We start from the raw sequence: 23,860 nt of genomic DNA, 5'->3' as shown, positions 1-23,860 counted from the left end.
GTGGCCCTTTCTGTTAAAACCTTCATGGTAGTTCTGTGGTTTTAAAGAACTATCAGTACCTCTGAATGGTTCCTTCTCTCTGGCTTTGCAGAACACTAGAACTGAATTTCAGTGAGTGGTTCCATGAGCTCCTCTCTGAATTGTTCTGAAAAGTTAGCACAAAAAATCATAAAATTGACTTTGGAAGATTTAATTTCATAAACCGGAATGGTGGAATGTTTTGTAGCCAGAAGGGGATTAAACTTAGTTCACCTAACTTCTTATTTTAGTTCATTTGTCAGATGACTGTATAACCTTGGACAATTCTTTTTCTGGATTTTTCAGTTCCTACTTCATTAAGATACCCTATCTATTTCTCTAAACTTTGGAGGTAAAATCAAGGAAATAAATGATAAAAGAAGCTTGAAGAGTTAAAAAATATTATTCAAGTGCAAGGTTTTTCTGGACCAAAGTTTTAACTCTAGCCTTGAATTTATCAGTTCAGAGACAGCCAATGTGGCTCTCACGGTTGGCCAGCGAGGTATCTACATTCTGGTGTAACCATATATCGTCAAAGTCTTGACCACATTTCCCTCAGGGATTGTTGATGGAAAAAAAAAACTGTATTATTCAGAAGGACAGGTCATGTATGGTAATTTAAATATTAATAGTTTGATAGATTTTTCTTTTATATCTTTGACCAACCAACCTAAAGGAATACAACCAGTCTATCTGTAGAATTTTGGCATCAGCAAGGACCTTAATTTTACAAATGAGATAATTGAGGCTCACAAAGGTCAAACTCTAGTTATTGTCAAAGTAGAACTTAGATGTACCTCTATGAGATTCTAGATAGACATACATTGACTTTGGTTAAAGCTCTTGTGTTTAAATCATCTGTATCCATTGGGAAAATTTGTGAACTGAACTCATTTTCTAAAAAGTGTATTCACTTCTCTTGATGTTCTTCAGATAGTGGTCATAGAAGAAAGTGACACAGGAACCAAATTCTAATGATGTTGTTATGACTCAATATATTGTTCCCTACAATGATGGCTTCATTTTTTAAAGCTATCTCTAAAAAACGAAAGATTTATGAAAAAGAATTTTTAAAAAAAGTTGGTATTTCCAATACTTTGGTGGTTTAGAGGGGGATGACTTTACTTTACTAACTTTACTAACTCCATTGATGAGTAAAAGCAGTCCACCCAAAATTTTAGAAAAAATGGAGAACAGAAAAGAAATTCTACAGACATGTGGGAGAATGATCCTGAGGACATTTACTTTGAGTGTGAGTAGGTGTACTTTTAAGAATCCTAGATCTTCTCTTTATGTGGTTTTAGGTGCCTTGGTTGCCAGGCAAACATATCCTTCAAATGAAAATTAAGGTACCATTGCTGAGTGTATATCTTTCATGGATACTGTGGTTCTGAAAGACTTACTTTTGCTCAGTAAAAGAGTTCCATAAGCATTCATTAGAGAATAGATTTTAACTGCAAACAATAAGAATAGTATTGACCCAGTGTAGCATATCTTTCTTTTTTTTAAACACAAGAAGCAAACATTAACATATTAATTCTTAGATTTATATATCTCTCTCAAGTGAAGTTTCTACTTTTAAAGATACATATTACCTATGGAAGATGTGACATGGCTACAAATGAATGAATACAAGAACAGATCAATTGTTAGTTCATCTGTTTTTGTCGAAGAGAGCTTTTAAATTGTATAGAATAGTTCAATGAAGGTGATGGAAGCATCTTTCCAGAATAAAAAGCAGCACCTCTCATTAATATTTCATAAGTGATTGAAGTCATCAGAACTCTGAGTGAAGGACACATAGGTAGTAATGAAAGTTTAATTTTTAATCCCAGAGAAGGAAAGTCGTAGGCTGAATAATAAATTCAGAAGGCTATAGGATGTTAAGGTGAAGGCTTGAGGTAGGACACGAAGGGAAATGAGTAGAATTGTTCACCCATCAAATCTCCTTGACCAATCCCAAAGTATCTGCCTCCTCTCCCCGAAGGCACTGAGGAACTGGAAAGGGTGCCCTACAAGAGAGGCTGATAAGGGGCAGGGAGAGCGATGTGCCTTCTGGAGAAAGAGAAGGGCTTTCGAGAAGTTATTCTTTCTTAGATGTGGAAAGCAAACACAAACAGAAAACTTGAAAAATATAATCAATAAGATAGGAAGGAGTAATTTACATTGAATTTGATTTCTGAAATCCAGGGAATATAACTGTTCTACAAGTGGCATTGAACCCCAAATTCATCATATTTTAGACCTCTATGACAATCCCAGCAAATTAACAAAGCAGAAATTGTACACCTCTTCACAATATAGCATAACCCAAAATTATTGATAAACATTTTAAAATGCCCAAGTGTGTGGAAGTATGTGAACTCTCTCCAAAATAATCATTGGATTGAGAAAGAAATAAAAAATGAAAGACTATATAGAAAATGACAAACAGGAAATGCTGTGTACCTGTGAGATGTGATGAAACTCAGCTCCCTGGTAAAATCTTTAAGATTTAAAAGAAGAGAACCAATATAATTGGGAAAGTGGGAGAGCAGAAGCTGAGGTAGGAAGGTCTGTCCTCCTCCGTCTGAACCTTTTCTTTCACCACCTTCCCCTCCATCCTTTCCTCTACCTTCCCCTCCCCTCCAACTCCTGCTTTGCCCTAAGCAGCACTCCCGCATCTCCTGCCTGTCTTTAGATGAATGCAAATTCACAAAAGACCTCCTTTTGTGACTTCTTAGGCATTGAGGTGATTCTGCTATGACCTTGGGGTTGGGTGGGGGAGAGCCAGGAATTGTGGAATGCACGAGGCACTTGCTTCCCTCAAGTGGACCTGCTGCTCAGAGTCTCGTGGCTACAATTCACAGAATACACACCTAAATGTCAGAAAAAGAATAAGTCCTGGAGCAAGCAAACACACCACGTAGGCTGAATAGTATTGTGTTTTTCAGTTAAGTACATATTTGAAATTCATTGTAGGTCAGAAAAATATCTTTCTAGAGAGGGTAGGATAAAGGGAAAAGGGGGAGATGCTCAAGAGTTTGCATTCTTGGCTGGGCATGGTGGCTCATGCCTGTAATCCCAGCACTTTTGGAGGCCGAGGAGGGAGGATCACCTAGGTCAGGAGTTTGAGATCAGCCTGGCCAACATGGTATGAAACCCCATCTCTACTAAAAATACAAAAAAATTAGCTGGGTGTGGTGGCGGGCACCTGTAGTCCCAGCTACTTGGGGGGCTGAGGCAGGAGAATCACTTGAATTGAAGAGGTGGAGGTTGCAGTGAGCCGAGATCATGCCACTGCATTCCAGCTTGGGTGGCAGAGTGAAACTCCATCTAAAAAAAAAAAAAAAGAGTTTGCATTCTTGAGCATATTGAATTTAGGGTTTTGACAGAGACTAGGAACATTTGGTTAGACTCTGAGGTCTGTTGTTGTCAGCACAGCTTTTCCACAACTGCTGAGCCATCCTGATGCTTTTTAGTGAAGGAAGAAGATAGGCCATTCCTCTAGTGAAATAATTCTGCAGGTTAGAGTAGTGGGAGGCGGGAAAAAGACTGAGAGATGATAGAACACCTAATTTGGAGGTGTGAGAGGTTGTAGAGTATACATTTTTGCTGTGTTTGAAGGAGTTGCATGCTCATGTAGAAATTGCAAACCCATTGAACATGTGTGATGTAGAGCAGTAAGCAGGAATAAGAGGATATGGATGGATCATTAATCAAGAACATTACAAACTCCTAGGTCAAATAGAGGCTGTGGCTAGTACTTTTCTGATATAAGATGGAAACGATATTGCATGGAAACATGATAAAACCCTTCAGCTCTCTGCGTTACTAAAGGCAAGATACCTGTAAGCCACAGCTTCCTCAGGTGTAATAGGGATAGTAATAGTGCTTTCCTAAAAGGGAGTAAAAAAGACCATTCATTCATTTATCTATTCATTCTCTAAATATTTATCAAACCACTTAGGTTCCAGTCACCATGCTAGGAATGGGTATGTAAAATAGATATTAAATAAGTAAGCACACAATACATAATTTCAAGAGGGGATAAGTATGGGCAGGAAAGAAACAGTACCGTAAGAGAAAAGAACAGGGCTACTGACTTCAGTGGAGCAGTTTGAGATTGTTTCTCAAGGGTGTTTGTATGACTAACTCATTCTCATCTGTAGACCCTGTACGTGGGATCTGCAGATGAGGAGTGTGTAACGCAAAGAGCTGAGAGAAGGAGGACTCCAGGTAGAGGTGCTAACCCAGCCCTAGAGACTGAAGTCAGAAAAAATAAACTAAAATAATTGAAAATAGACCAGGGTGGCTGGAATCACACAGGGATGGAAGAGAGAAATGTGAGTTAGGCAAGAGCTAGACCCTGAAGGGTCTTCGAGGCTGAGATAAAGAGCCTGGGTTACATTCTGTATGCAAGGACAAACAATTAGAATGTTCCTTGTACAGTGCCTGTCACACAATGAATGCTCACTAAAGTTAACATGATGATGATGATGATGATGATGATGATGATGATGATGATGATGGGGAGGAGAAGAGAGGGCAGGAGAAGGTGACCTACTAGAGTTTGCAATCATAAAGGAAGGCACTTCTAGGTAAAACTTACTCACATGTTCTTGATTTTAGAATATCAGATCTTAAAAGATCAGATAAAGGATAAATTTATTAATAGAGATGTTAGAAGGGACACTGTTTCACACGGCATGAAAAGGTTTAAAATATCAACTCTAAAATCATGAAACATACTAATAAAGAACAAAGGGTAATAACAAAAGTAAATGATTTTGAGATCCTGAATGGCTTCTCTCATCTCTTATCCTCCTTACCCCTTATTCTCTCATCAGAGGCAGGGCCTCATTCCTCTCCTGCTCACCCAGGTTAGCCCAAGGCTCCTCTCTAAGATCCAGTCTTTACTTAGCTAAGATTTATGTCAGCCTGAAGCTCACTTCACAGAAAGCCACATGTTAAACATTACCATACGGTGTGGTTCTGTTTTCAGCTCTCAGATGGACTAAGCGTAAGTGCCAGCATATTTAGTTGGCTTTGAATTAAAATTTAATGCTTCTTATTTTAGAAATTGTAGTAAAAAACCAAATCTGGATTCATAGCAGAGGAAGACAAATGAGCATGCATGTTAAGACAGGGCTTTGGGACTTGACTTATTCCAGATGTTAAAGCTCACGATTCACTGGGCTCAAGAGCCCACATTTAAAATTTCATGTAAATGGTGTTTCTCAGCCCAGTAAATTTTAGTTCTCTCTATAGAAAATCATTCTTTTACAAAGACTTGGTTTTTTTATGAGTAGTTTGTCTTCAGGAACTAGTTTAATCTGATGAATGTAAAAATTGGAAGGCATTTGGAATACACCATAGGCAAAACATCCTAGGACCTGAAACCTTCCGTGTTTCCTGGATGAATAAGGCAATCCACAAGAAATCTGAACCTGGTCCATGAAACACTAGAATTTTGAATTGGTCCTTGTTGTTTCCTTGCAAATGTGATTCACTAAAAAGAATGAATTCACTGTGACTCTTCTGCAAGTGATCACAGCATGGCTTCACCTGACTTAGAAAAATTCAGTTTTTCTGAACAAACCAAGCTCAGATATTAGTCATCTTTCTCTAGGTTATGCTGCAATAACAAACAATTAGTAACAACAACCAGAAAGATAAAAAACTATAACAAACCAAAAGCATCTGTGGCTTCCAACAATGTGTGTTTATTCTCTGCTCACGTTAGCATGTTGGTTTTGGATCCGTTGCAGTTCTGTTTCCTATGTCTGTTTCCTGTGTCTTTACCATCCTGAGACCCAGGCTCTAGAGCTTGTGAGGGGAAAGGTAAAAGATGGCTGAATTATGCAGTGACTTCCAAGGCTTCTACTTGGAAATTGGTATATCACTTTTGCTCATGTTCTGTTGGGCAAAGCAAGTCCTATGGCTAAGCCCATAGTCAATGGGAAGAATATGTATTAATTCTCCCTATGGCGGTATTGCAAGTCACATGGCAAAAAGCATAGATAGTCAGTCCTTTTACAGGAAGGGAAGTGAATAACTATGTAAAATAATGCCATCCATCCCAGTTCATGAGCATAAAGGAAAGAGATTTTATATTTGGTGGGGGTGCGAATTTATCAAGTCCTAGATTATTGAATGCAACACATGCTGCAGAGGTAGTTAGGGTCACTTTAGAACATTTGATGAATTTTATTCTAGTATCTCTTTCAAAGGAGTCATAGTTAAAGTATTGCCATGTGTAGGATCCAGGGAGAATACAGGCTTTCAGAATTAATAAGGTTTCATTTCCACAGAGAGAGAGAGAAACAGAGCCAAAATCAATTGCACCTTCTAGGTTCAGGGCCCTTGAGCCCTATAAGTTCCTCTTAAAACATTTGGACTACAGCTGCCTTTCTCCTTGCTAAAATCCTTGAATTTCATTAGTCAGGGCCCAGGGGAATGACCCACTTTAGCTTGCAGCGATGCTATTTGGCTGTTTTTTTTCCTTCTTGTCATCTTCTAATGGGCAAAATAGAAAAGAGAGATTACAATCCTCGAAGAAGCAAATAGAACCCTGGAGGATTAGAGAGCAGGAAGATAACTTACTCTGTGTTTTATGCTTTCTAGTTTTCAAGAACTGCAGTATGTATCTCTAACAAAAACTGAACCATTATACTGTACCTTAAAATTAATGAATCAACAAGAACTTGTCAAATACCTATTTGCAAAGTTTTTTATTAGATGCCAAAGGGCAAACAGAAATTTTCCCTTCCCTCAGAGACTTGCTATTTGATTAGAAATTTAGCATAACTTTACTATAATATGTGAAATTTGTGTTACAGGTGTTGTAAGAGCTCAGAGAAAGGAAGCAGTATGAGCCTGAGTCAGTGGAGAGGCATGTGATTTTTCGTGTCTGTGTCAGACCCTATCATATGGCTGAATCATAATTTATTTAATCATCTCACTATTATTAGGCCTTTAGAATGGTTTCAGTTATTGTTATTATAGAGCATACTTGGATGTAGGTCTGTGTGTGTCTTTTCCTGCATGTTGAATATCCTTGTGATACAGCGTTATAAGAGAAATACCCTTAATACATATTGTCAGGTTATTTTCCAGAACTTTATACTTCTACCAGTTATGGATAAGAGTAACTGTGTCACCATATCCCTACCAACTTTGAATATCATCCTTTTAAAATCTTTCCTTTACTGGCTAGGCGCAGCCGTTCACATCTGTAATCCCCGCACTTTAGGAGGCCAAGGCAGGCAGATCACCTGAGGTCAAGATTTCAAGACCAGCCTGGCCAACGTAGCGAAACCCCATCACTACTAAAAATACAAAAATTAGCTGGGTGTGGTGGCGTGCCCCTGCAGTCTCAGCTGCTTGGGAGGCTGGGGCAGGAGAATTGCTTGAATCTGGGAGGCGAGGTTGCAGTGAGCCGAGGTCATGCCATTGCACTCCAGCCTAAGTGACAGAGTGAGATTTCATCTCAAAAAAAAAGGAAAATCCTACTCAATGAATATCCAGTTGATACAACTCCATTTCTTAAAAGGTCTATCTTTGCAGCTGTAGTTTTTGATGCTATATCATACAAAGAATAAACTCAAAATTATCAGAAAATATAATTGTGAAAAAAAGAAACCATGAAAGTACTAGAAGAAAATGCAGAGAATTACTCTACAGCCTGGATGTTTGACGAGTTGATGGGTGCAGCACACCAACATGGCACAAGTATACATATGTAACAAACCTGTATGTTATGCACGTGTACCCTAGAACTTAAAGTATAATAAAAAAAAAAAAGAAAAGTCTTTTTAACTATGTCTCAAATCTACACGCAATTAAAGAGAGAACATTTTGACTATGTAAAAATAGAAAACAAATAAAATTAAGACAAAAAGAAAAAAAAAAAAAAAAAAAAGGAAAATCTTCTCTTTACTGCCTGTTCTGCCTGTTCTCCTTGGCCTAGATAACTCCTACTCGACTTTCAAGTCTCCGCTTAACGCTTATTTCCACTGAGTTTTCCAAAATCCCCTGAGTGAGTTCAGAGTCTTTGGTTAACCCAGTGGTTCTCTACATTTTAAGACTTTTTTTATATCACCCCTTGATTATTCAGAAAAGAAATTCACTGATATAACCCCACTAGACACATTATATTTAAAAATATGTAAAGTTGTAAGAATAACATCAAGAAAAAATAAAGTAACAGAATAAAATCACCTTTATTTCAGTATCTGAAAAGCTAGGCAAGCTGTACTTGCAGACAAAATAAATTAGTCGATTGTCTGGACCCTAAATTGCTATGAACATGACAGTACAAATGTAGGCTGACACAGTTATGTGGGTTGGTGAGTAATTTTTCAGAAATAGTGACCAACTCTTGACAGATTTCCGGGAGAAAGAATCTTCAATTTATACTCTACTTGTAATCCTGGAAAATTCAGCATGCATTAAAATTGCACTAAAATACTTTGTGCTTAATATGTAAAACAGAGCAAGATTTTACACCCAACAACAGAACTTTCACTTACGTGAGTGTCACACAGGCTCAGGAGAATTCTTGCGGTGTGTGATTCTCACATTTCAGGCTGCCTTGTGTCTTTGGTCCCTTGCCACTCACTAAATGCCAGTAATGCCCCACCATTGCTGTGATCATAATTAACACCAAACCAAAAAGATACTCTCTCACATTTCCCCAATGCTAAATTGTGGTCCCTGCTGAGAACCATTGGTTAGGTAACAATGAAGCATCCTGTGCTTCCCCAAACATGACATTCATCATGCTTTTCAAAAATGTTCCTGCCTATTGTAAGTTCCTTGTGAACAGTGACTGTTTCATGGTGCTGTCACCAGCACAGGTCCTGACATTTATTCATGCCTTGATAATGTTAATGAAGTGAATGAATTAATATTTGGATGGCTACATCCTTCAAAATAATTTTACTGAACAGCGGAGGTATGCATATCCATTGAATAATTCCTACCCAGAGTAACAAGTCTCCAGTGTTTCACCTCTAAAAATATCCAGAATAACAACAGCTATCCTTAGTCAACATTTTCTATTACCAAGCATTTGGCTAAGGAATTCTCACTATTGTTTCATCTGCTTGCTTCAACAACCCCATGAGCTTAGAGTAACTTGCTTAAGGTTATTAAGTGAGGTGGTTTGTAAGTGACAGAGGTAGGTTTTGAACCCAAGTCCATAGACCGTTTTCATGGCCACTATACTATAAGAGCTGGCTATTGGGCCAGGCGCAGTGGCTCACGCCTGTACTCCCAGCACTTTGGGAGTCCGAGGTGGGTGATCACTTGAGGTCGAGAGTTTGAGACCAGCCTGACCAACATAGAGAAACCCCGTCTCTACTAAAAATACAAAATTATCTGGGTATGGTGGCGCATACCTGTAATCCCAGCTACTCGGAGGCTGAGGCAGGAGAATCGCTTGAACCCAGGAGGCAGAGGTTGCGGTGAGCCGAAATCATGCCATTGTGCTCCAGCCTAGGCAACAAGAGCAAAACTCAATCTCAAAAAAAAAAAAAAAAAAAAACAAAGCTGGCTATTGATTTGAAACCAGTAGTCTATTATATGAAGGAAATTTCTTTTTTCTTCTAATAAAACAGGAATGCTAACAACGTTTTTTGAATTTTGGGGGCTATCATATGGCTTATCTTATTTGATCTACTGAGGAAGTTAATTTATAGTTTATAATTCCTAACCTTTCTTGCACTATTATTATTCCCATATTTGATCTGGTATATAAGCTGGCAATGGACTGTGAATTTATTTTTCTGGAACTGTGTTTAGGATTTATGTATCTATATTAATAGGTGACATCAGTCTATAATTGTTATTTCTATAATTTATGTTGGGATTTGATAACAGCTTTCTGACAAAAATTAGTTGGGAATTATTCTATGTTTGAGGAAGGCTTAGAATAAATTATACGTGGGAATTGTCTCTTCCTTAAAAGTTTAAAAGAATGGGCCGGGCGCGGTGGCTCAAGCCTGTAATCCCAGCACTCTGGGAGGCCGAGACGGGTGGATCACGAGGTCAGGAGATCGAGACCATCCTGGCTAACATGGTGAAACCCCGTCTCTACTAAAAATACAAAAAACTAGCCGGGCGAGGTGGCGGGCGCCTGTAGTCCCAGCTACTCGGGAGGCTGAGGCAGGAGAATGGCGTGAACCCGGGAGGCGAAGCTTGCAGTGAGCTGAGATCCGGCCACTGCACTCCAGCCTGGGCGACAGAGTGAGACTCCGTCTCGTTTAAAAGAATGTACTAAGTAGAGCATCTTATGGGAGATTTTTCTTTTTGGGGGTTGAGGGTGGGATGGGAATAATTATTTGATAATGTTTTCAGTTATATTCATGACTTATGTCTGTTCAAATCTTATTTTTCTTCTCCTTCAGATAATTTTAATGTTATACTTTTTCTGAAAACAAGCCATTAAAACATTCAAATATATTAGCATAGAATTGTACATAGATTTCATGTTTAAAAAAATTCTTGGTGTCTGTGTCTTTGTCATTTTTAATTTTGTATATTTGGGCTTATATTTTATTTTCTTGTTAGACTTGCCAGAGATTTGTCTTTTATATCCCCACCCATAACATTCCTCAAAAAAACAGTTCTTGAATGTATTTATGAATTCCACATTCTTTTGTATTTCATTTATTAAGTTTTGCTCTTATTTTTATTGTATTCTTCCTCATTTAATGGATTTTTTTCTAACTTAAAAAAATTGTACGTAGAGGTGGGTCTCACTATGTTGCCCAGGCTGTCTCCAATTCCTGGTCTCAAGGGATCCTCCCACCTTGGCCTCCCAGGGTGCTGAGATAATAGGTGTGTGCCCCCGTCCCTGGCCTTTTTTCTAAGTTTTTAAGTTGACTCCTTACATTCTTTTACTTTTTCTCTCTTTCATCAACTTTTCTTTTTTTCCTTTTTTCTTTCAATGGCAAAAATAGTTTAGTCCATAACTTTCTTTGATTGCAGATTTGGCTAACACGTGTGTTTTTTCATAGGTAATATTCTCATTTTTTGTTGTTTTCCAAGTAGTCTAAATTGTGAATTTATTTCCTCTTTGATACTGTGAAAATTATTAGGAGAACATTGTTTAAATTCTTATGCTTTTGGGCTTTATTAGCTTAAGATTTTATCAGCATTTCATGTTATTGCATTGTGCTTAAAAATGACCCACTGCTTTCGAAAATAATAGAAATATGTAACTCAAATTAGATTATCATTCATTTTGAATCTGCCGTTTTTTCATCTCCAAGTAATGCCACCATTGCCGACGTAAGTGTCTTAATTAGAATTACATCTCTATTTTATTTTTCTCTTTAGGTTCGAGATGGTCAAACCTTACTTGGAAAAGTCTGTGGCAATGGAACCATCTCTCACATTAAATCCATTACTAATAGTGTCTGGATCAGGTTTAAAATAGATGCTTTTGTTGGAAAAGCTAGTTTCAGAGCTGTTTATCAAGTTGGTAAGGAAACATTTAATTTTTAAATGTCTGATTTGCTTGATTGTAATATTTTAATTCTTTGAAATAATTTAGTCATTTTATGTCCTCAAGTGTTAAGTGGAAAATATTCTTATAGAAATGTTATATTTGGTTATCTCCTTAGGCAGTATTAGATTTTGCAATAAAATTGAGGTAACATTATTAATGTCTGGACAAACACTACCATAATTTTTATGCTTACAGCTTGTGGGGGTGAATTAACTGGAGAAGGGGTCATTCGCTCGCCATTTTTTCCTAACGTATATCCTGGAGAAAGAACCTGTAGGTGGACCATCCAGCAACCCCAAAGCCAAGTCACTCTCCTCAACTTCACTGTCTTTGAAATTGGAAGTTCTGCCCACTGTGAAACAGATTATATTGAGGTAAGAGGGATAAAATCTTTGATTTTGTATTTGGTTGTATATTATAAAAAATATTGTGGGTTGTTGTCTTCAAATCTGTTACAGGAAACGAAAGTAGTTTATATAGACCAATGTGTCTTATGGATATTATGTAAAAATCCTCAACAAAATACTGGTTCAGTGAATCTAGCATAAAAAGAGGATTTATATACCATGATTAAGTTGGATTTGTCCCGAGAATTCTAGGTTGATATAAAACCCCAGAATCAGTTAATGTAATACATGGTACCAATAAAATAAAGAACAAAAACTCCAGGATCACCTCAACAGATGTGAGATCTGGATTTTGCAAGATTTGACAAAATTCAACATCCTTTCATGATGAAACATGAAACAAACTAGGAATAGAAGGAACCTTCCTTAATCTGATAATGGACATTCATTTAAAAACCCACATCTAACATCATATTTAATTATGAAACACTAAATACTTTGCCCCTATGGTCAACAAAAAGACAAGGATGTCTGTCTGTTCTCACTGCTTCTATTCAGCATTACACTGGAAATTCTAGCTAGAGCAATTAAGTAAGGAGGAGAGAGAAAATGCATCCAGAATGAAAGGGAATGAGTAAAACTCTCTCTATTCACAGATAACATGACCTTGTATATAGAAAATCATAAGGAATCCACACACATAAAAAACTATTAGAACTAATCCATTCAGCAAGTTGTGAGTTATGACATCAAAATATAGAAATCTCTCTTTTTCTGTACACCAGCAATGAACAATTTGAAAATGAAATCAAGGAAACAATTCCATTTGCAATAGCATTAAAAATAATAAAGATCAAGAAATACAGTTTTAAAAATAAGTGTAAAACTTGTTCTCTGAGACTATAAAGCATCCTTGAAGGAGATTTAAAAAGACCTAAATAAATGGAAAGACATTTAATGTTCATGGATTAGAAGACAATATTGTTAAGATGGCAATACTTCTTAAAGTGAACTAAAGATTCAATTCAATCCCCATAAAAATCACAGTTGGCTCTTTCAAAAAAATACATAAGCTGATTGTAAAATTCATATGAATATGCAAGGGAACCAGAATAACCAAAATGTTCTTGAAAAATTACAAAGTTGAAAGATTCACACTTCCTGATTTCAAAACTTAGAACAAAGCTACAGTAATCAAGACAGTATCTTATTGAAGTAAGGAGTAAGGATATAAATATAGATCTATGGAATACAATTGCAAGTCCAGAAGTGAACACATACTTTTATGGCCAATTGATGTATGAAAATGATGCCAAAGCATATCAATGGAGAAAAATCATTTTTTCAACAAATGGTGCTCAATAGCCACATGCAAAATTATGGTGCTGGACCCCTTCCTCATAGCACATGCAACAATTAACTAAAAATGGATTATAGACCTAAATGTCGGAGCTAAAATCATGAAACTCTTAGGAGAAAACATAGGAGTAGTCTTTATGCCCTTCAGTTTAGGCAGAGCCTTCTTAAATATGACACAAAAAGCACAAATAAAAAAAGAAAAAAGAAAAATAACTTCCTCAAAATTAAAAACAAATAATTTGATTTTTAAAATGGGCAAAAGAGGCTGAGCACAGTGGCTCACACCTTATCCCAGCACTTTAAGAGGTCAAGGTGGGTGAATTACTTGAGCTTAGGAGTTTGAGACCAGCCTGGGCAACATAGTGAGACCCCATCTCTACAAAAACATTTAAAAAATAACTCGGTGTGGTGATAGATGCCTGTAGCCTCAGCTACTCAGAAGGCTGAGGTGGGAGGATCACTTGAGCCTGGGAGGTAGACGCTGGAGTGAGCTATGATTGTGCCACTGCACCCTAGCCTGGGTAACAGAGTGAGACCGAGTTTCAAAAACAAAAATGCCAAAAACAAACGAACACACCCATAGGATAGTTATAATAAAAAGAGTCAGATAATGGTGTTGACAAGGATGTGGAGAAATTGGAACCCTTATACACTACTGGATGAGATGTAAAACAGTACAGCCACTTTGAAAAATGGTTGGCAGTTCCTCAAAAAGTTAAACATAGAGATACCATCTGATCCAGCAATTCTACTTTTAGATATATTCTCAAGGGGAATGAAAATATATGTCCACACAAAAATTTGTGTGTGAATATATCTACAGTCATCATCTATAATAACATATACAAATAGCAAAATGCAATCATTATTTTTGATTTTAAAAGTAGAAATAACTTAAGTGTCCATCAACTGGTAAGTGAATAAATAAAATGTGGTATATCTTTACAGTGGAATATTATATGGCCTTAAAAAAGAATGAAGTAATGATCCATGCTACAACATGGATGAACTTTGAAAATGTTATACAGTGTGAAAGAAGCTATTCACAAAAGACCACGTATTGTATAATCCCATTTTGTTTCAAATGTCCAAAATAGGCAATCTATAGAGACAGAAAGTAGATTAGTGGCTGCCTGGGACTCTGGTTTCAGGGGAATGGGGAGTGACTGCTGAAGGATATGAGTTTTTTTGAGGGGGGGTGACTAAGATGTGCTAAAATGGATTGTATCCTCAAATTGATGTATACTCTATTAAAAACATTTCAGAAATAATTATTCTTGAAGCAGTTTTCAAAATTGATATACAACATAATTGAATATATCTTCTCTAATTTTAGATTGGTAGCAGTTCCGTTTTGGGTTCTCCTGAAAATAAAAAGTATTGTGGTACAGACATGCCTTCATTTATAACATCTGTGTACAATTTTCTTTATGTCACATTCGTGAAAAGTTCTTCTACTGAAAACCATGGTTTCATGGCTAAGTTCAGTGCTGAGGATTTGGGTAAGAGATTGTCTCTTTTTATTTTCCTCCTCTTAGGCTTGTATCAGAATAAGTGAATGACAGAAATAAATTATATGAAAATCACCTATACTGTGAAAAATTTTAAAGTACACTCAAAGACAAAGAATATATATTTTCTAATCAACATTTATATCAAAAGTTAATTGTTATTTATTAATAAGAGAAAAAATCAAGTTATCTTAAGTGTCATCTAATAAACATTTTTCCTTTTAATCTTTGAAGAGGTTATTATCAGAGCATTGTAATTTGAAATCCAGGTAGCTTGGTTACTTGCTGTGGTAATTATAATTTTTATTTCAACAGCATGTGGAGAAATTCTTACAGAATCAACAGGGACCATTCAAAGTCCTGGCCATCCAAATGTCTACCCCCATGGTATCAACTGTACTTGGCATATATTAGTCCAACCTCATCACCTGATTCATTTAATGTTCGAAAGATTTCATCTGGAGTTTCATTACGATTGCACAAATGATTACTTGGAAGTTTATGACACTGACTCTGAGACATCACTTGGAAGGTAAGGTTATTTTTGTTTGTTTGTTTAACAATAAAACTTCACTGTTTTCCTGCTTCCGTGAAGGATCTTAAAATCGACCACATTGTGTTATAAAAACCAGGTGAGATCCTCATGCTTCTTAATGACCATTTCTACATCACTACTCTGTAGTTTTGGCCTGTAGACATTAAATTTTGACATCTTTGTATATTCATGAAGTCAAAACCAAAATTAAAATAATGCGTATATCCACTACCCACAAAACTAAAAAACCTTTCCATTATAATTCCTTGCTTTTGCTCCTCACCCCCACCCACAGGAAACCACGAATCTACTTTCTATCCCTGTAGATTCATTTGCATCTTATCTAACTGGAATCATACTATATGTACAGCATGTTTTTCTGACTTTTCTCAATCAGCATAATTTTTTTGTTGGATGCAAAGATTTGTAGTTTTATCAAATTGGAAATATTTTTGGCCACTGGTTCTTAAAATACTTTTCTATCTTTCCTCCCCATTAGGGACTCTGATTTCATATATATTAGGCACTTGAAATTGTTCTACAACTCACTTGATAGCCTGTTCTTTGATTTCAAGCCTCTGTTCTATGTGTTTTACTTTGGAAAGTTTCTATTACTATATATTCAAGTACACTCATCTTTTCTTCTGCAATGTTTAATCTGCTATTAATTTTACCAAGACATTGTAGTTTTCATTTCTAGAAGTTCAATTTGAGTCATTTTATATATAGTCCATGTCTCCACTTTACACATGAATTTTTTTTCTCTAGCTTTAAAAATCTATGAGATATAGTGGTAGCTATTTTAATGACTTTATCTACTAATTCAAACATTTGGATTGCTTCCTGCTATGGTTTTATAGATTGATTTTTCCTCTCTTTCTGAGTTATACTTTCCCACGTCTTTTCACATCTGGTAATATTCGATAGGATACCAGACATTTTCAGTTTTATGTTTTTGGCTGCTGGACATTGTCGTATTCCTGTAAGTATTCTTGAGCCTTGTTCTGGAAAGCAGTTAAGCTACTTGGAAACAGGTTGATCCATTTCAGTTTTGCCTTTAAACTCATTTGTTTCCTGTCTCCAAAGGTTTGTTGTCCTATATTGCTTGACCTCCAGTGTTTTGAGAGCCATTGTTTCATATTTTTTTGTCCAGGATTTTTGTTGTTTCAGGTGCAAGGTTAAATCTAGCCCCTGTTGCATTTCTGTTGGAAATGAAAATCTCCTGATATTTTAAAATTTCTTTATCTTGCATTTTATTTTCTTTATTTCTCATTCATGTTTTAAACATCTTTCTTATCTTAATCTGGCATCTTTTTAACTTTCTTCTTTTTCTTTTTTGGGAAGGTACTTAACATACACCGCTGCAAAATACAGAACGTTTGCTGAATGGCATAAACTATAATGATCGTCCTCAAATTTCAAATACATGGGCATATACGGAGGCATTTAAAATATCAATTAGTTCACCTACTTTTATTTTGATCAAGATATTAAATATTTTTTTCACACTGCAATGGTATTATACACCAAATTTTCTTTGTTTTTCTCCTTTAGCAATTAACTTATCCATTTCCTGTACTCAACATTTCCTCTTTTTTTGGTTTCTATATTTGTTTTCTTTATCATTTCTTTTGGTTAATTTTACCAAGTGTGCTTGATTTGAGATTTCTATTTTATTGTCACTTCTTCCTACAGGTATTTCTCTAGATAAAAGCTCATGGCATTCTGTCTTTTATCATAGCTCTCTTTTTAACATTAATAGAATAGTTTTTCTGAGTTAAACTGTTTTGTTCACAGAAATGTGCCATGGCTGAATCACCACTCTTATATCTTTATAAGTGAGCTGTTTAAGGACAATAGATTCCCTCCATAGGGATTACAATTCCAGGCACTGTTCTAAGTGCTTTATATACAGGATATTAACTCATCACATTCTCAAAACAACTCTATGAAGTAGGTACTGTCATCATTCCCATTTTAGGGATGAGGAAGGGAAGGCACAGGGATTGAGTGATATATGAGTTTAGATTAGAGAGATGACTCTGTGATTATATGATATATTGTTTCCCTTTGTTGTATATGTTTATTACATTTCTGTTAAAAAGTGTATTAATATGCTATATGGCAATCTAGTGTAGCTTTTACTTTCTATTTTACTAAACTTCTCATACATGACAACTCACATAGCCAGTCACACACCTAAAACCATTTCAGGGATATAATCATGAACATGACAATCTTTAGAAGTTTGCAAATTTTTTTTGCCTGAAATATATTTGTGTTTTAAGGTTGATGAGAGGTGGAGAACAAAACCTATCATTATATTTACATGTCCTAATTTTTGGTACATCATTTTCAATATACCAAACGTTTTAAAATACACACATCTATCCTTTCTTGGTTTGGAATAGATACTGTGGAAAATCGATCCCGCCTTCTCTTACAAGCAGTGGTAGCTCATTGATGCTGGTGCTTGTGACTGACTCCGACCTCGCTTATGAAGGCTTCTTAATAAACTATGAAGCAATCAGTGCAGCAACAGGTAACAAAATAGCGTTGCATACTCGGTTTTATTGACTTCATTGCAAAACAGTGCTAATAACTAAAATGCAATGAGAATACAACATCCCCAAACTGTGGCACACAATGAGAGCTTGATTTAGAATAAAGGATAGTGACTTAAATACCTTTCTTATTAAAAGTAGTGACTAGATAAGAATATTGTATCAATATTAAATCTTCTCATTTTGGTAATTGTACTGTGGTATTGTTAAACGAATGTTTTTTCTTTCCGTAGGAACAATACACTGAAGTTTTTAGACAGTCAAGAAATACAATGTCTCCAAAGTAGTCTGAATTAGTTGAGATAAGTGAGAATGTGTATGTGTCTGTGTGTGTGCACGTGTGTGTATGTGAGTGTGTGCGTGTCTGTGTGTGTCTGTGTGCGTGTGTCTGTGTCTGTGTGTGTGTGCATGTGTGTGTGCATGCACGTGTGTGTGTATGTCTGTGTGTGTGCTTGTGTGTGTGTGCATGTGTGTGTACGTGTGTGTGTGTATGTGTGTGTGTGAGAGAAAGAGAATGATAAAGTAATGGGAGCAAAATACAAATACATAATAAATGTGGGTAAAAAGAATTCAGGAGCTCATTCTTGGGTCTTTAAAAATTCTATCAGAATGAAAAGTTACCAAAGAGACTGAATACTTATGTTAAGAAATTACAAACAGAATAACAACATATAAAAATTAGAGACTACCACATGAAATTCCAGGGAAAGGAATGGAAGATTTCTTGGCAAAATATGTATTTCTCAATTTTACCTAATGAAGTTAATCTTTTCAGCATTTTTTCCTTTCATTGTATTTTTCCTATTACTTAATTTCTCATCATTACTATGCTCTTTGCAAATGAAGTATAGGAAACAAATCCCTTTTGCAGGCAGTGTCTTTGAGGTAACATGTGAACCAGAGATGCTCCCAGCCCTAAGAGCCTGTGCATGGGATTGATGAAGGAGTCATGTTTCATTAGGCTCATGTTTCCCTAGGTTGTGTTCTTTTTTAGATACTCTGAGCTTTCCATTTGCATCATTGTATTAAAGGACCCAAATAATATCCAGCAGAGACCCATAGTAGGCATATGGTGACTATGCTTCCAAGCATTTCTCAGCCTCAGGATTACCCCAGCAGCATGGTACAATTCACTGAGCTCTCTCCAGGAAGAACTGGTAGCTTTTCCTATGTTGGGATATGCACCCTCTGACACACTCTTGCATCCTGAGAACCCCAGATGCTTATCTTTTAAAGTCCCCACTCCCTAAAATAAATAAAAGTTTAAACATCTCCCACTCAAAATCTTTACCCAATTTCTCATTTATTTCTCCTTTAGAGGGGCTGGCCACTACTCTTCATTTCAGGCAAAACTCTGCAGCAGTTCAAGTTCTATGTTTGAAACCATGGCTTTAGATTTCTCCAGAATCCTGAGTGTGAGAGAATCCATCAGTACTTTTCTCCCAGGTGGGAACCTCTGCAGGAGCAATTCATTATCCAGCTCAAGCACAAGCACATGTGAAATGGAATCCCTGGCAGTTACAATTGGCTATCGTGTGTGATTGACATATTCACTGGACTTCATTCAGGTGGTTAACATCCAGTGACCAAAACTGGTTTCTTAAGAAATTATAGGTTGCACACAATTTTTCATGCTGCTGTAGTTTTATCTGTCTCGTATGTTTGCCCCCAAAGCACACTGAATATTAGATCAAGATTTGGAGCAAGTCGCTTGAACTCTCTGGGCCACAGTTTTCTCATCTGTAAAATTAAGGAATTGGATTTGGTAATCCTTGAGATGACTTCCGGCTTTAATCATCTATGAATGTAATTTTAATTTGCTGCATGAATAAACTGGCTGTATCTTAGATAACATATAATACAGGCAGGGCCTCCTGAAAATGTGGGAATCTTTGTAATGATATGCAAAGTAAGACATACCTTTGTAAAACAATTCTATTACCACCCTAGCTTGTAAGGCAATATTTTGTGCAGAAAGAACAAAGAGCAGTTAAAATAATTGGACAGGGAGGATATTAGATTTTAATTGTAAAAGTTTTCAGAAAGACAAGATACAGGTAAAATAAAAATGAGTCAGGAAAAGAGATAGAAGCAAACTGTACGGGAAAGGAAACTATAAAGAAGAGCAGAAGAAAAAGCAAGTGATAAAAGCAAAGGGGAGGCAGTGTTTTCATAGAAACTCAAAAGATTCTCCAGCCGGCTTCCCTGTGTGATAATCATTACTTTGGCCTCTATTTGGTCTGCACAAGGCTGAAATCACAGGCTAGGGAGTGTTCGCTTTCTGTCCCTGGGCTGAGCCCGGCTGGTCACTGTGCCCACTTGTTGTTGGATGAACTCATAGGTCTGACTAACACAGTCAGGCCATTCTAAATAGCAATCAGATGACGAGATCCAGAAAGACACAGCACACCTTCTGTTTGTAATTCTGGAGCCTGTCACAGTTTCCCATAGATCAAGACGTGAGAGATTGGCTCTCATGCGTTGCTGAGGGGGGGCCCTGCAGCATTTTTTAGGGAAGAGCTGGTGTCAGGAGACTGAGCTGGGGTTGGGTTGGTGACACCAGGTGGTGGGCTAGTCCTCTAAGGCAGTAGCTAGACCTGGAAGGCAGCCAGGGTCAGAGTGAACTGCTGGTGTGGAAACACAGAGATGTTAGGACTCATTCTTTTCAGGTGTCATCGTATGTTGGATACTTTCTGCAGAATAAAATAGCATAAGGGAAAAGCATCAAGGGAAGCTCAGTCATTGGCCCTCATCTTACTTTATTGCTCTAACAGAAGTTATTTCCAGAGCAGTAATGTTGGTATTTTGTTGTTGATTTCTAGCTCCTCAGCCCAACAGGTGTGAGTTTGCCTGCTGAAGTCTTTCCTGTCTTCATCTCATAAAGGTTAAGTTTCCGGATTTGAGTTCGGATACTTTTCCATCTGTAGTTTGTGCCATGTGGCTATGATGTCAGCTCCAAAGTATGTGTTTGAGAGAAAAAAGATTGGCTTCTTGTGATTACTTAGACTTCCTCCCTTGTTACTTTGTTTCTGCCTTTATCCAGATGTGACTGGGAAAATAGAAAGAAAAGAACTAACAAGTATAAGGTGCTAAGGTTAAAACTCTTACGAAGTTCTTAATAACTACAAGACTCAGCTTTAATTTAACATATTAGATTTTGCTCATTCAAACTACAAAATATTTGAATCCTGAGAGAATGTAATTGACTAATGTTATCAATTTAAAGTAAAATTTTATATTCTATTAACATCTGTTGCATATACATTAATATATAATCCTGCTAAAAGGGAAATGTAAAAGTATAAACAGGAACAGAGAAATGCACCTGATTCATTTTCAACTGTAATATTAGAGGAAAACCTATTTAACATCTAGTCCAATGTTTTTCAAACTGTAATTCATGACTCATTGTTGAGTCATGACATTAATTTATTCGGTTGCTACTTGTGATTGTTAAAAGTATGGAGTAGAATAGAAAGGAATAAGAGAGAAAGTATCAGAGTTTATCATACCAAGTTAGGTGTCGCTTCATGAGACCTCTTTGCAGTATCTCTGCGCGCATGTATGGTTGATGTAAATGTATTTTTTAGGGTATGTCAATAAGGTTTGAAGCACGCATCTATTCCAGTTACCTTAATTTTTAAATAAGGGAGATAGAAGTCTAGGATGTTGAATTTATCCTCTCAAGAATACATAGCTAATTGGTTTGAAAGTCAGGCTAAACAATTGAGTCCCGTCTTAGAATCCATTTCTTTTGCCATGTCTAGAGTAGCTCTTAGAAACGCTCTAAATGAACTGCATATAACAGCTAGTAACATTTAATTCAGGGCTATCATCAAACTGGGGAGGACTTTTCATATTTCCTGCAAAGAGAAAACTTCACAGTTATTAACACAGGATTAGAGATGAGCCCTGCTGGGCTTTCTTGGCCTCCCTCCTTCCCAAGGCAGGGTTCCCACCTAGTCATTAGTGGGTGGTTACGGCTTTTTATCAGTCATCCTGAAATGAGCTCAGAAGAGGCATCTAGGAGTGCAAAGTTAAGAAATGATGACAAGCATGCCCAAAGAGGGCTTCTTTATAATAAAAGGGTAAAGAGAGTTCTGTTTCTATTTTAAAACTTCAGTTTCGGAGGGTAGTGTTCTCAAATTCTAGTGTTCATAAGAAATTTGAGATGGGGAATTTTCTTGCTATAAATTCAGGCATCTGGGTGCCACCCAGAAATTCTGATTAAAATAGGTCTAGGGTGCTTATTAAACGCCAAGCAATTCAAGGGGTTCTAAAGAAACTTTGTAGTTTATCAAGGACTCTGAAGGTCAAGTCTTAGCATGTGAATTGCTGTAGAATTACAAGGGAGATATGATAGTGGGTTGGACGGTACAACTGCTCATGATGGAAAGTACTATTCATGACACAGGGAAAGGGGATGCTGTAGGGAGGTCAGAAGTCTTGGTCCTACTCTCAACCTTGATACTAATTTGGAATACTTTCGGTTTGTTTGTTTTTGCTGTTCTTGTTTGTTTGTTTTGTTTTGTTTTGAGATGGAGTTTCGCTCTTGTTGCCCAGGCTGGAGTGCAATGGCAAGATCTTGGCTCACTGCAACCTCCGCCTGCTAGGTTCAAGTGATTCTCCTGCCTTAGCCTCCCAAGTAGCTGGGATTACAGGCATGGCCACCATGCCTGGCTAATTTTGTATTTTCAGTAGAGACAGGATTTCACCGTGTTGGTCAGGCTGGTCCTGAAATCCTGACCTCAGGTGATTCCCCCGCCTCGGCCTCCCAAAGTGCTGTTATCACAGGCATGAGCCACTGCACCCGGCCATAATTTGGAATACTTTGGACAACTCACAAGCCTCTCTGATTCTTTCTGTCCACCTTGAATTCTGTATTCTTTGCTATGAGAGATTCAGCTATTTTCCCTCAGGAAAAGGTTTTATAGTAAGTCGATCGTCTTTTAAAGATTTATTTTCTTACCGGCTACTGTTTACTCATAATTTTGTATGTACAGGTGTCCCAGCACTTCTCTGCTCAGTTCATTTATCTTATTTGTTATATTTTTTACTCCTTAGAATAAAAATGCAACAAAACACTTCATCGTGATATTCTGAGTTCCCTACTTGTCTTCATCCTTAAATTGACATTTCCTGTGTAGAAAAACCAGGGACTGTGGCCAGGTGTAGTGGTTTATGCCTGTAATCCCAGCACTTTGGGAGGCCAAGGCAGGCAGATCACCTGAGGTTGGGAGTTTGAGACCAGCCTGACCAACATGGAGAAACCCAGTCTCTACTAAAAATACAAAATTAGCCAAGCGTGGTGGCTCATTCCTGTAATCCCAGCCACTCGGGAGGCTGAGGCAGGATAATTGCTTGAACCTGGGAGGCAGAGGCTGCAGTGAGACAAGATCGCATCACTGCACTCCAGCCTGGGCAACAAGAGCGAAATTTCTTCTCAAAAAAAAAAAAAAAAAAATAGAAAAGAAAGAAAAGAAAAAAACAGGGATTGTTAAAGAGAATAGGATTTGGAAAGAGAGGGCCTGGGTTCAAATTTTATCTTGGCCATGTCTGAAATAAGTATCTTTTAGAATTTAATCTGCAGGAACCTGAGATCTCTCATCTACACCTCTCTAAAAAGAGGGGAGATAATGCCTGGCTGTTTTGCAAAGTTGAGAAAGACAAAATGAGACATTCAAAGTGAAAATTACATTATAGTTGTAAAGGACCATGACTTTGCCAGATATAAAATATGATTCTCAATGTTTTTTTCTCAATTTTACAATAGCTACTTTGCTTATTTTTATATGAATCTGCACTGGTCATCTGAGAGGGAAAAGAAAAAGCAATGACCATGACCACCTAGCAGAAAACTGTGGCAAAATGTTGAGTTTGATTGAGAAGGCTTCTTCTTTCTTAAGGGAGAAACTGAACCTATAATTATATCTTCCCTTGGGTCTTCATTTTGAAGGATGCTAAACCAAATATGTCTGTGGAAGCAGATGATGGCTCCTGGGTTGGCTGTCTATTTAGCACATTCCTAG

General features: G+C 37.0%; 1 protein-coding gene across 1 annotated transcript in view; it reads left to right on the top strand.

The window, feature by feature from the left end:
- CUBN (cubilin) overlaps positions 1–23,860 on the top strand; it is a 319,416-nt gene that overhangs the window by 53,013 nt on the left and 242,543 nt on the right. Inside the window, 5 exon segments of the mRNA XM_030941178.1 lie at positions 11,344–11,488; positions 11,711–11,889; positions 14,558–14,723; positions 15,048–15,264; positions 17,679–17,809. Of these exon segments, the coding sequence (XP_030797038.1) occupies positions 11,344–11,488; positions 11,711–11,889; positions 14,558–14,723; positions 15,048–15,264; positions 17,679–17,809 (838 nt within the window).

Source organism: Rhinopithecus roxellana, chromosome 11 (assembly GCF_007565055.1).
Source record: "Rhinopithecus roxellana isolate Shanxi Qingling chromosome 11, ASM756505v1, whole genome shotgun sequence".
NCBI lineage: Eukaryota > Metazoa > Chordata > Mammalia > Primates > Cercopithecidae > Rhinopithecus > Rhinopithecus roxellana.
This window is presented reverse-complemented; position numbering and strand designations above follow the sequence as displayed.